This window comes from Euprymna scolopes, chromosome 27 (assembly GCF_053919585.1).
Source record: "Euprymna scolopes isolate OS-2025 chromosome 27, ASM5391958v1, whole genome shotgun sequence".
Classification (NCBI taxonomy): Eukaryota; Metazoa; Mollusca; class Cephalopoda; order Sepiida; family Sepiolidae; genus Euprymna; species Euprymna scolopes.
In genome coordinates this window covers 38,836,612-38,852,493 of record NC_136508.1, presented here as the reverse complement: position 1 = coordinate 38,852,493, position 15,882 = coordinate 38,836,612, and the positions used below count along the sequence as shown (strand labels likewise).

The 15,882-nt window shown below is 36.8% G+C and overlaps 1 protein-coding gene across 1 annotated transcript in view; it reads right to left on the bottom strand.

Annotated features, from left to right (window-relative positions):
• LOC145248700 (fibroblast growth factor receptor 2-like) overlaps positions 1-15,882 on the bottom strand; it is a 380,337-nt gene that overhangs the window by 357,785 nt on the left and 6,670 nt on the right. The window contains exon 2 of the mRNA XM_080110355.1: positions 3,161-3,511. Within this exon, the coding sequence (XP_079966481.1) occupies positions 3,161-3,511 (351 nt within the window). The remainder of the gene's footprint in view (positions 1-3,160; positions 3,512-15,882) is intronic.

The window sequence follows — 15,882 nt, the reverse complement described above, 5'->3', positions numbered from 1 at the left end:
GCACCAGTTTATGTTGACATTATTATTATTATTATTATTATTATTATTATTATTATTATTATTAAGTAAAGGATTAATAGCGATTAGTATTTAACACAAAAATAAGCACAAATTTAACTATATTCAACCATCAATTTGCCATAAAGTACTCATTCTAAGTCAACGGCCTATAACTTTTGCCTGCTAAAAAGTCTAGTATGCACATATAACCTTTCCCAGTATTGAATGAAGATCAACAAATGCTCCACACTACCAATACCTTTATTGTTATCGAAATTGATGCAATCTCCCATTTTCAATCAAATGCTGCTTTAGTCGGGGACCCACCATGGTACACCAGAATGAAGCATCATATTTAAATTTACATTACATAGTAGAGCACCTGCTGTTGATTTTATAAAATTATTTTGTTATAATGACTTGAATTAAAGTTTAAAACACAAAAGTCAAGTATCATAGTTCAATTGTTCTCTAAATTAAAAAAAAAAACATTCAACGCCCCTGTCTTATCAAAGAACCTACTGTTGATTTTATACGCTGGGCCCTTCTGCTTGTGCAGTGAAAAAACTTTTCAAATGCACTTGTGATGTTAGGCTGTATAAGGGTGTTAACTTTTGTCTAACTCAGACTGTTCCTTCTTTACTTGGATTTTTTCGATCATCGATTTTGGAAGCATTTCGATACAAAACCTATCTAAGAATACTCCCAGTACATTTGTGTAAAAGTTTTTAAAAAATCGGCCAAGCCGTTTTGGAGTTAATAGAGAATACATAAAAGTACCTTTTATATATAAAGTAGAGATTCTTTTGCTCGTCCGTTGTCTATCAAAGTTAAATTTTAAATAATATAACAGTATCGGAAAAATATCCATTGTCGTAAAAATGGATTTATAATCCTAACAAGGGATATCTGCAATCTAGTTAATCAAAGGGAGGTAACTATTATTAATTAGTTCGCTTAGTACTTCCTACAGCGTAGGATAAATGCATATTACTGTTGGCTGGACGCCATATTGAATATCCATTGGAGACAAGGGGCATAATTAAATATATAGAAAAAAGCCACCATGTTCGATAACTTCAACTTTAACATTACTGGTGTCTTTTGGTGTAAGGTATAAGCCAATGTTAAAGCAAACAAACAAATAAGCAAAACAGGTTATTAACCCAAGTTCCTATCTTTGCCAAACAGTTTGCTTTGACCTGTTCCGATTCCCTGATCCATTTAATTTGGATTTTCGCCTTTGCCAACAGTTTACTTTGACCACATCAACTCGCAAACGTCTCTCACTTACATGACTTGTTGATTTTAAGGTCTCTACCAAAGATGCGTTGTCTGCTTTGCAACTTGGGTTGTCTGAAAATCTCTTGCAGCATGACAGCTATCAATACACCTGCACCAGCAGCTTCACCAAGTGTAAGAGTCTCGGATGCCAGTGGGCTCTTTGTTACTCGATCAAGTTTTTTTGATGACCAGCATATAGGAGCCAGTCTATTCTTCTTACCATAAACAAAAAATGATAATCCATCCTTCTTTTTTCATTACATTTTCACCCCAAACAAGGCACATTGCCACTTTGGTGTAGGGGGATACTATCAGGGGCAACAACTACTGGGGTACTATGTAGGAATTTGGGCAGCAAGATGTCGGTTCACATTACACTTGAACTTCTGCACGTCAGTACTGTTGGGGAAGCAGGGACCTGGAATGGAATTCCAGAGTCTTGCGGTTCTGGGAAAGAAACTATTGGAATAGAAAGATCTTTTACATCTAGGGATCTCTACAGTGTGGGGGTGGGATTTAGTAGCCTGTTGGATTTGTCGAGGGTGCTCACGTCGTGGGGGCACAAGTGATTGCAGTTCGTCAGAGCATTCACCACTAAAATACTTGTAGAACAGGCAGAGGGATGCAACATTTCGTCGATGGGACAGAGACTGAAGCTTAGATGCCAGTTCAGGGCCTATGCTCCAAGGTGATATTGGTAGTATCAGAATAGCAAACCACACTCAAATCTGAAGAATTTCCCAGCTGTGGAAAAATATGGAACCTGTCTTGGATTTAAGCTTTAATGGTGAAACTTCACTTTAGGAGATTTTCCGGTATTACTCATCTTACACACATCAGATGATACATCAGATCGAGTCTGGATAGATATCCACATCACGCTTAAATTTTAAATGGTATAACATGCAGATTGGAAAAATATCCATTATCGTAAAAATTGAGTTATTATCCTAAGAAGGGATATCTGTAATGTAATAAATCAAGGGGAGGTAACTATGATTAACCCAACACATGCATGCAAAAGGAAAAGAAATTAAATGTTTTGTAGGATTTTTAATACTGAAAAATAGGATTTTTTTTCACAATTTCTGGAAGAAAAAACATAAAAATATAAGAATTGAGAGCAAAACATTTCAATAGTTTTTTTTTTTTTTTTTTAAGTAAACCCTGGTCGGATTGTACTGCCGGAATACTCTTATTTAAATATGTATTTTGTTTAACATATGAAGTTGTCTTGAACGATTTGAAAAGTTGGACCTGAATAGCATTTAAGCTGACATATAAATTTTGATTCTGAATGCCTACTGGAGAGAACTTGAATGCCTATTAGACACCATCGTCAGGAGCCCTTTTTTCATTTAAATTAAACCATGACCAAATATTTATAAAAATTATGTCCTGTCTTCTGAAACTATCCAACACATTCCCCGAGTTGCGAATGGAGATAAAAAAGGCCTCTCAACTCGCTGGTACACTAGGCGGGGAGAGATAAATAATGGAGTAAACCTTTCTATCTTTGGAAGAGGCACTTTAGCCATGACAAAAGCCAACCAGAATCAGTTATCAGGCCTTGATTAAAAAAATTCCTGGACCTCTATCTCCACCAAAAAAAATGGTTTAAAAGCCCAGTCATGGTTTGTTGCTCCCCCCAAAAACGCACCGCTGTTTTCCTACCACTACCACTACCACTATCACTACAAATCAAAATAAACAAAGGGAAATAACTTATTTTTAGTTTAAGAATATAAATAGAGTTGTCTTTTTACAATTAAAAATTTATTTCTTTTTTGTATAAGTTTAAGAAACATTAGACTTCATCGCGGATAACGCTGTATAGATAGTAATTATTTTATTAAAATAAATAAATTCAACTCACCCAGAACAGAAAGAGATGCCCTGGCCATTTCCTGTGAGACATTCAGTGTACAAGTATAATTCCCAGCGTCGGAAAAATTCACTGAGTTTATGTGTAATTCGTAGCCATTCGACGTGCTGTATTTATTGTTGTTAGTATTTGAATGCTCGATAAACTCCATCTTGTGTATTTCTACTTCCATGATCGTCTCCGGGTTGCCAACGAGAGGCTGAAAAGTCCAGCTGATCATAAAAGGTTCCCAGTCATTTGGCCCAGTCGAATTGGTGTCGTAGACTTTGCAAAAGAAAGTCGCATTTGATTTCACTTGCACGCCCTGGTCTCTGGGTCCATCAATCAGCAGCACACCCTCAGCTGAAATGAGAAAACAAAAAAACTTCTGAAATATATCAAAGCATGCAGATTTTAAACCAAACAGTAATCAAAAACTGGCTGAGGTCGACTGATGAAACTCAGTTGAAAGTACTTGCAAAAAGAAAAAGAAAAAAAAAACAGATGGACGAAGACGGCTAGGAAACTTTCTTGCACAGATTCTACCAAAAAATAAGAACGACAATTCGAAAAATCGAAAAATTACAATAAAATCTCATTCAGCAAAAACACTCCATGCTGTTTAACAACATTTGTGTGAATATAATACTAAATAAAGTTTTCGTTAAGCCAGAAAAGAAAACAAAATCCTTGTGAATAAAATTACATTATATATTTACGTATATACCAAAGAGGTGAAGCCCTCCTTGATGCACAGGTACTTTCTGCAGTGGGTGTACCAAAACCTTGTCTTCACCTTCTTTTGGGGGTTGTTTTTGTAAGATATTCCAGGGAGTTGTCTGTTGTATCTCAGGTGTTTCTTTATGCACACAGCACAGATGTGGTCAGATGAGGTGCCACGATTGGGTAGCTATTTGTAGCTCCCTGACAACACAAAAATATGTGGTTGGGAAAATACCTGTTTAGCGGTAACTCGATATATAGCATTTTTGGAAATTACTGGTCTATCGGTAAGTCAGTCCGGTAGGGTTAAAGGAAAGAAGCTTAGTTTTCGTAGCATTAAATGTACCTATTTACTTGCCTCCCTACGAGGGCAGAGTTACATACAAGGTCGGTTTTTAATGTGGGGAAAATCTAGCTTCTCAAAAGGGGGAACTCTGGATAAGAACAAAAATAAAAATTGCCTCAGTCATGAAACATTTTTCCTCCACCGACTGAGGTCAGAAAAAGTGAAGCGTAGTATCAGAACAGCTATTACACTGTGATTTTGTCCCAAAAGCCATTGCCAACCATTTACAGCCTTATTGCACTATAGACTGGAGCTCATTTTCTAGGATCATTGTCTTGGATCTATGTAGATTAGATTTTCTTCCCCTCATGTCTATTATAGAGCATAGTACCATCAGCAAGTATATTCGTCTCAAACACAATTTTAGCAGAGAGGTCATTTATAATATAAATCTCACTTGTCTGTTTAATTGTATGTATGCATGTATGTATGTATGTATGTATGTATGTATGTATGTCTAAAACTTTCAACAGAGGCGACGGATTTTCATGAAATCAGTATCGTTTTGAACGTTGACTCTTCCGAAGACAAATATCGAAAAATTGGCTGAAAACATTAATTCCTTCACCCTCAACTGGGATCTTTTCTACAAGGAGAGGTCGCTTTTTTCGCCGACATTTTCGAAAGTCATCCCCTCTTTTCGAGTGAATAGCCTTAATTCCAGCTCGGCGATGGACGCAACGGCAAAGACGTCACGTTTTTGTTCCACATTCTTTTCCTCCTTTGTGGTACGGATTCGAGCCTGCCTGCCTACTACCACTTTTTGTCTTTTTTTGCTCAACACATACCTCTAAACAGACCAGTTTTTGAATATAAGGAATAATAAAGATTGACCCTTGAGTCGCATCTGCATTAATATCGCGTTGTTTTAACATACGGCCATCGAGGACAACCTGGATTTTTTCTTGTCTAGAAAGCATCTGATGAGGAGTATTCGTTCAGATATATCATAGAATTTAATTTCCATAAAAAACCCTTTATGTCAAACCATGTCAAAAGCTTTGTATATATCAAGGGCTACAACTCTGGCTTCAACTAGCTTGTCCAGTGCACGGTATATACGTTCAGCAATGACTGTTAAAATAGCTGCAGTAGAACAGGCTTGCCTAAATCCATACTATTGCTCAGAAAGAAGGTTAGAATATACAAGATGATGAACTAGTGCTTGATTCACTAAAGACTGAAAGATTTTAGCAAAGAGGGGCAAGAAACTGATAGGGCGATAATTGAGCAGGTCAGTTCTTTTGCCAGAATTCTTGAATATTGGTACAACTGAGACAATTTTCCAGCTATCAGGGAAGCAAGACTCAACCAGGCATTTGTTGATGAGTTTGAGGTGAACAGAAGTTAGTTCAGCAGAGCATTTCTTAATTAGTATAACAGGTATGAAATCAGGAGGAAGATGGGGTGATAATTGAACGGGTCAGTTCTTTCACTAGAATTCTTGAATACTGAGTAATAGTGTCTTTTTGTACTAGTAGTAGTAGTAGTGTCTTTTTGTAGTAGTAGTAGTAGTAGTAGTAGAAATCTCGATCTTTTTTCTTCCTTGTGGCTATAATAATAGAAATACTGGGGAATGCCATTTTCTCTTCCCTGCAACCTCTTACCACAGAAGAGACGTTGCAAGCCTGTCTCTGCTTTATCGTTATTTCCATGGCAAGTCCTCGTCTGAGCTCCAATCTATGGTCCCCTCCTTTCATGAAAAACACTCGTCTAGCAACAACCACTATCAATAATTTCCCCCATTCTTTATCTGTGCTTAAACCTAAGCATAGATTCCATGAACAAAGCTTCTTTCTTAGAACTGCACACCTGTAGAACTCTCTTCTGTTTGCCTGCTTTCCAGCTGACTACAATATGGTCGTCTTCAAGTCCAACATAAACAAGTTCCTGATGAGCCGTCCTCTTAAGTAATCCAATTTACCAAATTTCCACTACTAACGATTACTACGGCATGTTCCCCCTTGACCACTGTTCACTCATTAACCCTCATCCTCGAGTGGCCTTTGGGCCTTGATGAGTGGTGACTCCTTTGTAAAAAAAAAAAAACAACATTAAAAAAGAACAATGATATTTTCTCTAAGCTGCATCTTAGTTTCTGCTTGATTTATTTGGTTTACTTTTTACAGCAAATATATCTAGACGAACACTTCTTCCTGGTCAACCCCTGTGAGTGTGGTGGAAGAGTCCAAAAAAAAAAGAAGAAATCATCCGTTCACCTTAGAGGGAGAATTTATATTGCATTTTTATCACGTCACTTCCTGCTTAAACATAACTTCTTGTACACGTCAACCTAACCTCTAACTTCGCTTTTAATGGAAAAATTTTCTTTTCTTGCTAAATCTTTATGTGAAAAATCACGCTTTTACTAGTATTGGGACGATTAATCGGAATTGGAATCAGGAATTGGAAAAAATCAGAGCTTTTGGGAGTATCGGAATCGGAATCAAAAAATTTGAGCCTATTTTCCAATGCCAAGACCGATTCCTTAAATTATCTTTTTTTATTTGATTTTGGTTTAAGAAACATCTTTCACTGCTTGTAGTAATAATAAAATAATAAATAATTGGTTATTTAAACTTCCAGTTAGACTAAAATCTCTAGATCACCCTCTTACAAGTGTGTCTTTACGCTTTAGCAAACATAGGCACATTTAAGATGTGTTTTTACGGTAATCAGGACAAAATAACACTTTTATGGTTAAATATTTAGAGATTTATAAAGAATCGGAATTGGTAATTGTATTGGAATCGCAAATTTAGTACGGAATCAGGAAAAATATTGGAATCGTCCCATCACTAGTTTTTACCATAATTTTTATATACTTGCATCTGATTTTTCTATACGATAATCAAGATGAGGATGACAGTCCGGAACATGTAAATTATGTTTGTGAAAGAAAGAAAGAAAGAGAAAGCCTTTTTGCTAAAATATTTATCTAGTTGTCTAACCTGTAGCTGGATGCTATTATTATTGGAGTATAACGAATGGTTTTAGAAATGCATAAGTTGTTTCAAACGATTGAGCACGATTGGAATACTGACATCAAGTGTTATAAGAATTTCTCTAATACTTTGACAGGGATTTTGTTTAAAAATTGCTTTCAGACGCTTCTTGTAAAAAGTGCTTGGCTCTCCTCTGCCTTCATCTTCAAGACTCTTAATAACAGTGTGCAACACTTAAACAAGTACAAAAAATCTGTGGCCATTTTTATATGCACAACGGCTTGAAAAACCCATTCCTGGTCTTCCTTTTGTCGAATTAGGTACAGCTTTTGTCAAAATTGTCATTTTCAGGAATTTTTCAGAGAATCTTATTGATGTGAGTGATGGACATGGTGAAAGATTCCATCAGGACATTTCAGTGATGGAGAAACGGTTTAACAAAAAAAAAGGAAACCCTGCCACATTGTTAGACTTTTGCTGGAATATAAAAAAGAGAGGATGAAACTCAACATAAGAGGGTTAAAAAGACAAATGTTGTTTAGACTGACAATTTTTCGTTTTTTCATTCATGACCAATAATAATAAACTATGATTTATAGTACACTAGCCTAGGTGCCTGGTGTTGCCCGGGTGTTTGGAGGTGCGAGGTGCTAGTTGAGCAAAAAAAAAAAAAAAATTGTTTTAGGCAGGCAGGCTCGAACCCATACCGCAAAGGATGTGGAAAAAAAAAAAAAAATGTGACGTCTTTGCGGTTGCATCCATCGCCAAACCGGAAGTGGCAAAGGTTTAAATTAAGGCTAATCACTTGAAAAGAGTGGATGACTTTTGAAAATATCGGCAAAAAAGCGAATCCTCCCTGTAGAAAAGTGCCCAGTTGAGGATGAAGAAATTAATGCTTTTAGCCAATTTTTCGATATTTGTCGTCTGAAGGGTCGACCTTCCAAACGATACAGATCTTGTGAAAACCCAGCAGACATACATACATACATACACACATACATACAAACAAATAGGCAGGTGAGATTTATATTATAGATGAAAACTGTGCCTAATCTAGAGAAATAAAGGTCAGACTTAGTATCAGGATATTTTTCTTATATGGCATGTATTTTATAAACTGAAATTTGTTGCACAGTGTTATTAGATATAGGAACATGAAATTTGTTGCACAGTGTTATTAAACATAGGAACATGAAATTTGTTGCACAGTGTTATTAGACATAGGGACATGAAATTTGTTGCATATATATAGTGATCCACATACAGTACTATTTCGCTGTATCACAGCTCATCAGTGCAGCTAGACAGGCAACTATCTCAAGCCAGGATCAGAACCCAGTCAAGGCTTCTCACCACTATGCTATTCAGCTGCTGCTGTGTGGGTAGTGAATTAACAATGTTTTAATACTATCCAAATGCCTAAGCTCGATTTGTTTACACAAAGAGCATCGCTTAATATGCTAATAGCAGTTTGTATATCACTCCCCAATATGCTCAATCCAAGATAGGGAGCGTTATAGTCATCCACATACCATACTGTTTCGCTGTATCACAGCTCTGGGGGAGTTAAAGAATAGGAATTAGATCGATTCTTTAAGAGGAGACTTATCGAGATTATCCTTCATCGCAAAAAACTTTACTTCTCCTATTCCCTCGCCAAACACTTTCAATATTTTATCTCTCAATGAACAATTATTTTGCTCCTCATGCAACTATCGCGAGACGTTGCATGCCTATTATGTTACCTAGCATCTTTTCTCTTCTCCTGATGAGAAGTATTAGGCTTCGAAATACCATGATATAAAAGTTTTACTTATCCTACACTCCTAGTTGATGTATCATTCTTATTGAATAAATGAATAAATCTATATGCATTTGTGTATATTTTTATATAGTTTTCTTATTCTATTGATATTCTCTCTCTATATATATATATGTATGAGTTGCATTAAATAAGTTTCCAAGCTTTTTTTTTTCGTATAGACACTTTTATTTATAGTACAGACATGAAACTCTAGTCCCCTTCGAAGTAATCTCCTCCTGCTGCAATGCACCTGTTGTACCGTTCCAACAACTTTTGGAAAGCCTCATGGAATTTCTCTTGTGTGAGCGTTTCAATGACCCTTGACACAACCTCTTTCATCTCCACAATTGTCTCATAATGACAGCCTCTAACGTTTTCCTTGAGCTTAGGGAATAACCAAAAGTCACTGAGGGAAGGTGAGGAACTCTATGGTGGAAATGCCACTGACCCGATTTGAAGAGTGCTGGCCTCTTCCAATGGAATCTCTTCCTGAACTCCCTTAAAACCTCAAGTATTTCTTGTTGATTGTCTGTCCAGTGGCAACCCAGTGCATGTCGATTATGCCCGTGCTATCCAAAAAAAAGGGATCATCATAAATTTCTGGGTGGATGTGCTCTGTCTGGCCTTCTTGAGTCTAGGAAAGCCAGCATGCTCCCACGGTGAACCCTGTCTCATGGTCTCTGGGTCATAACAGTAGATCCAGCTTTCATTTCAGGCCACCAGAGCATCAAGAACTGCGGGATCTGAGTTGATCAGCTCCATCATCTCTTTACTGTCATGACAACATCTCTCTAATCTTTTCTAAGCGCCCTTGGGGCAAAGTTTGCTCAAATCTTTTACATCTTCAGTCTCTTGTGAATAATTGTGGGTACAGTTCCCACACTGACATCAAACTGTGCACTTATTGTCTCTACGGTCTCGACGGTCCTTATCCATGAAATTCTTTATTTGGCCAATCAACTCTGGTGTTCTGACTTTCTTACTCCTCCCACACCTCTCATCATTCCTCACAAACTCCCAGCCTTCCTTGAATTTCTTATGTCATTCAAAAACTGATGCTTGATTCATGCAAGATAGTCCAAAAGCAGTCTGAAGCATTCCATATGTTTCTATGGCATTTTTTCCAAGTTTAAAACACAATTTTTTTGCATATCGTTCTTCTAAAGTGTCCTAACGTCAAGATTGCATTTTGAAATTCACCAGCTGTAACAATCAGGTTCTAGTAGGGTGTATTCCAATTACTGCTGTAGCTGTTCATTTGAGCCTAAAATCATAAAAAATTGGCCAGTCATCTCATAAGATGTATAACAATAACATACGTAAGTATGTTTTCAAGAGTCTTAAATGCCTGCACAAAAAAGCCTGTGCGTGTGCGTGTGTGAAAAAGTGACTATCACTGTTATAAGGCTCTGAAACCATGCACACAACTTCAGGCGATCACATATTTTTATCTCTCACTTCTGTCACAAATGTACTCTCACTGAATGAAATGTCATCGATCAAATCTGTAAATTTACGCCTCTGATAGCAGACAGGCCCTCTTATTCGTCAACATAATAATAGTCGGTTAGTGCAAAAGAGACTTTTTTCAAGAACTTTATCAAGTGTCAAAAAAGAGTTTGCTGTTTGTTTGTGTATTGATTTTACAGCACATCAGCCCAGTTTGTGGCTATCCAATAGCAAATACGTTTCGATAAATTATGTTTTTTCACTTCCAGTAAAATCAAATTGATACTGAATGACATAATCGGTTCTAAATAGTTAATTGGAAAATTTTTGCTTCAATGAAAAAAATAATTTTATAATAGACTAGCCTGAATGCCTGGCATACCCGGGTGTTTGGAGGTGTATGTTAAGAAAAAAAAATAAAAAGATTTAGAAGGCCGGCAGGTTTGAACCCATACCGCAAACGGGGAAAAGAACGTGAAAAAAAATAGGGCGTCTTTGCCGTTGTGTCCATCGCCAAACCGGAAGTGATGAATGTTTAAATTAAGGCTAGTCAATCGAAAAGCAATGACTTTCGAAAATATCGGCGAAAAAAGCGACCCCCTCCCTGTAGAAAAGTGCGCAGTTGAGGGTGAAGGAATTAATGTTTTTAGCCAATGTGTCAATATTTGTCGTCTGAAGGGCGAAGCTTCAAAAAGATACCAATCTCGTGAAAATCTGTCGCCTCTGTCGAAAGTTTTAGCCATACATACATACATACATACATACATACAAACAGACAGGTGAGATTTATATTATTGATGATCTTCCCACGAACTAGGAATTAAACTCCTCAGTCTGCTTAACTGTCTACGCTTTTTCTAGAGTTATAATCAGGATTCGGTTCTGGGGTTCGGGAAGGAATGAGTCACTCTCTCGACAACAGCACGTTTCTGCCCTCTTCTTTTCCAATCGACCACACCTGGCCTCTCACCACCAATGACACCACACAATCCGAACGTCAGCAATACAAAATTCTTTTCAAGAGATGTTCACGACTCTTTTCTCTCTTGCTCTCTCAGGGAAAATTTTCCCTGCTTTTATATCCTCCTATCTAGAAAAAAAGGAAGAGACAGGAAAAAAAAAAAAAAAATAGCTTCTCCCATCATGCTCTGCCTTCCCAAGATGCCCTTCGCGTATACAAATGCGCTGGCCATCCTTTCCTTCTTCTTTCCCAAAGAGCGATGCAGATACGCCTAGTACGTTTCTTTTCTATTCTTTTCTTCTTTTCTAACCATATACCGTACACTTTTATCTCGGTTTTCTAGTTGAGTTCAAACAGCTGCGTATTGACTACTAAATTTAATACTTAATATCTTCACATATTTGTGTTTTTCTTGGGATGTATATTTATATGTATCCCACCGTATGTATACCATCGTATGTAGTTTGATGCTATACTTGGCAAAAGAGTATTGTTTTTTTACTCTCGTTCATCCCTCACAAGGCCTATCACCACTTGAACACAAGAGGTTACTAGTTGGGACCATACCTAGGAAACATTAACAAGATGTCTGTTTACATTACATTTAAACTCCTGCATATCAGTACAATCAGATGAAGCAGATAGCAGGAAGGGAATTCCATAGTCTAACTGTTCGAGAGAAAAAACTAATAGAGTAGAAAGATTTCAAGCATTTAGGGACTTCAACAGTGAAGGGGTGAGATTTTGTTGCTAAATGGGTTTGTCGGTCGGGGGTATGTCCGTCGAGGGGGAACAAGGGCAATGAATTCATCATAGCACATTTCTATTAAAATATTTGTAAAACAGGCGCAAAGATGCAACATTGTGGAGATGGGACAGGGGTTGGAGCTTAGTCGACAAAGTTTATTTGTTGTTATTTGTCGTTAAAAACGATAGAACTGAATCTGTTTAACCCGTGGATTATACCATAGCAAGAGGTAAAAGTGAACCTGAGAGTAAGGCTTACTTGTAGGAATAGGATATTTGAGTATCAAGCTTAAAAACTCATTTTAGTGCTCTCTTTCTCTTTCCCCTCTCCACTTTGAGCAAAGCTTTCATCATTTGCCCTATATATATATATATATATATATATATATATATATATATATATATATATATAACTTTAGTTCTTTCAGCTATAATTGAAATTGAAACCAAAACTTATGAAGAATTCTTGATAAAATTATTTATAAAAAAATAGATTACTAAGGTGCCATCAACTAAAATCGAAACCGAAACCAAAACTTATGGAGAATCTATATATATATAAAAGTGAAAGTGTCTGTGTATCTGTGTGTCTGTGCGTCTTTGTACATTTCCCTACGCAATAACTGTCAATTTTTAGTTTACAGACTCGAAATTTGATATACAGGTTACTGAGATTTGGGAAAATCGATGTGATCGGTTTCGGCCAGAAATTTGGCGATAACGGGGGTCAAAGTTCAACGATTTGACTTTTGAGAACTCTACCAAACTCCTCTGACAATTTGGGGTCTATGCACTTGAAATTTTAGATATAGGTTCCTTGGACATGGATCTAACTTAATAACTTGACTTGAGCCCAAAACAAATGTTAAGGGGTCATAATAAGGGATCAAAGTTTAAAAAAATTGACCTCTACGGTCTCTTCCAAATTACTCAGACAATTTCTAGTCTAAATATTTGAAATTTTACATAAAGGGTATTCAGAGATAGGGCAAGCTTTTTCATTTGGGTCGAAAATTTTTAGTTACCAATATATAAATGTATGTATGTATGTCTGTTTGCATGTCTGCCTTAAACTTTCAATAGAGGCGACGGATTTTACCAAGATCAGTATCGTTTTAAAGTTTGGCCTTTCATATGACAAATATCGAAAAATTGGCTAAAAACATTAATATCTTCCCCTTCAACTAGGCACTTTTCTACAGGGGGCGTTACTTTTTCGCCGACATTTTTGAAAGTTATCCTCCCCTTTAGATTGTCTAGCCTTAATTTTAAAAAATGTCACTTTTTGGCGGTGGTCGTAACAACATAAACGTTAGGTTTTACCCCGTTCTTTTCCTCCTTTGCGGTACGGGTTCGAGCCTGCCTTCCTACTACCACATTCTTTTTTTTTTTGCTCAACCTACACATCCAAACACCCGGGCAACGCCGGGCGCCCATGCTAGTTCTTGATAAAATTATTTATCACAAGAAATGGAAGTACATAACAATTAAACAACCCGGATGTAATGTGGGATGTCAAACCAAATTTCCATAGCATTTATTCCAAGAACTTCCCATCTGTAGAACAATGGGACTGTTTCTCTATTGACTACAACATCACCAGCTTCGAATTCACATGCAACAAATATCTGCCATAACCCGTCCCCATAGGTAATTACAGTTTGCTCATTGCATTAATCATTTCCAATCTTCATCCGGTTTTGGTATTTGGTATTTGCATCTTCGACTCTGGAGTGGGCAACACCAAACAGCGTCTCACGCTTGTTTTCCATGCAATCAAATGAGTTAACATCAATCAGGTTGCATGCAGTCGTATAACTTTTTACGCGCTGAAGTCGAGTCTTCCTTGATCCACCATGCTCCCTAGAGCCTGGAATATCCAGACGCGCAAAAGGTGTAAGAGAAAAATCACAGCAACAAGATTTACTGATGTTTCAACATTTTAGGGTTGATAATTTGTATTACTTGGGTTGATCGCCATGACTCATGGCGTAATGGATAAAGTACAAGGTCAAGTTCAGATCTAAGAGAAAAGTTTCTGGTGTTTGAAGGTTCAATCCTCTATTGGGGGGATAATTGTGTCTGACGAAACAACGGCATGATACCCTTGTGAATTAAATAAAAGGTTCTGTTTGGAATTCTGTGCAGATTCCCGACTTTGACAGAAAGATTCCAGAGTTTGACAAGCTACATTTGAAGAAAGTTACATCGACCAAAACGTTGGGAGAATGAAACGAAATCAAAAAAACAAAAACAAAAAAAACAAACAAAAAAACAATAGTCTCAATAATCCAAATCATACGAATGAACATTTAAATACTTTAGCCCCAAAATCAAATCAACAGAGATCAAACCATTCCTATAATGATCTGGTCCCTATTGATTTTACAGTGGGAGTTTAGTTCTGTGTAGTTCTAGGCGGTCCACCCTCCCAGGCCTTGCCTTCTCTCTTTGAAAAAGGGTTAGTTTATTGCTAATAGCCTGATGCGCCCTTACCGGGGAATGCCAACGGGGCAGCCCAGGCACTTTTTTGCAGGTCAGGCTCCTTCTCGGGGGCGCTGAATTCTCCATCCCACTTTCCGATCCTGGTGTCAGAGTCCTTGCAGTGGGGGAGAACTAAACATCTATTTTCTGGACGAGAATCGATCGTTCGTATTATATTAATCAGACTACTGTTCTTATCTGAGATGTTATTTTTTATTTAAGACATCTTCAGACGTGTAATAACAGTTCAGTTGGAAATTTTGTATGGATTCTCAAGTTTGACAAAAAGATTCCTGAATTGTACAAAATAGATATTTTAGTATTTTTGCATAAAGCAACAGTTAACTAAAAATAACTCACATTGCAACCCCTTACGCATAGTAGCTTTTTTTTCCAAAATTCATCTATCTATCAGTTCAGCAGTAAATTTTGTACACACAAATATATAAACACATACAAAAGCACACATGTGTGCACCATTGTTTTATAGCTGGACAACAACTGATCGTGTACACAAAGATAAAACATTTTCATGAAAAAAGCCAAATTTCATATCCCAATCATTATACTGCCCCCCCCACTCCATGACACAGAGTTACTCACGTTAAGTGAAATGCCTTCCATAACTATCTTGTGATATATAGGAGAACCAACCATTAGTTTCTCCTCTTTGGTCAGAGTGCATGAAAAAGTCTCTAACCCAATCGGTCCCACACTGTCTACAAAACTCCCTGAACACAAATACCCCTGACCGACATGACTAGTAGCGAAATCTCACCCCTTTACGGCAGATGTTCCCAGACGTTTGAACATTTTCTACTCTAAATAGCTTCTTTCTCTAAACTGCTTGCCTTAGGAATTTCCTCCCTGCTTCCAGTTACCCCGACTCTACCAACATGCAAACATTGAAATGTTATGTGAACAGACATCTCAAACTGCATTCTTTATTTTTATTTTTGCATTTTTTATTCAAAGCTTCTTTAGACTAATATATATATATATATATATATATATATATATATATACATATATATATATATATATATATATATATATATATATATATATATATAAAATAAAATTATTTATATTTATGTCTCGGAAGTAGAGTGAAAAGCATATCTTATTTTTCTTTTATTAATATCATTGGAATCTTTTCTTTATTCCTTGTACACATTTTTGTGAATTATTCCATGGATTTCTGCCTTTGGATTATTATGGACCATCTTCTTCCAATTACGGGATTTCCTGGGATTTTACTTGTACAAATGGAAA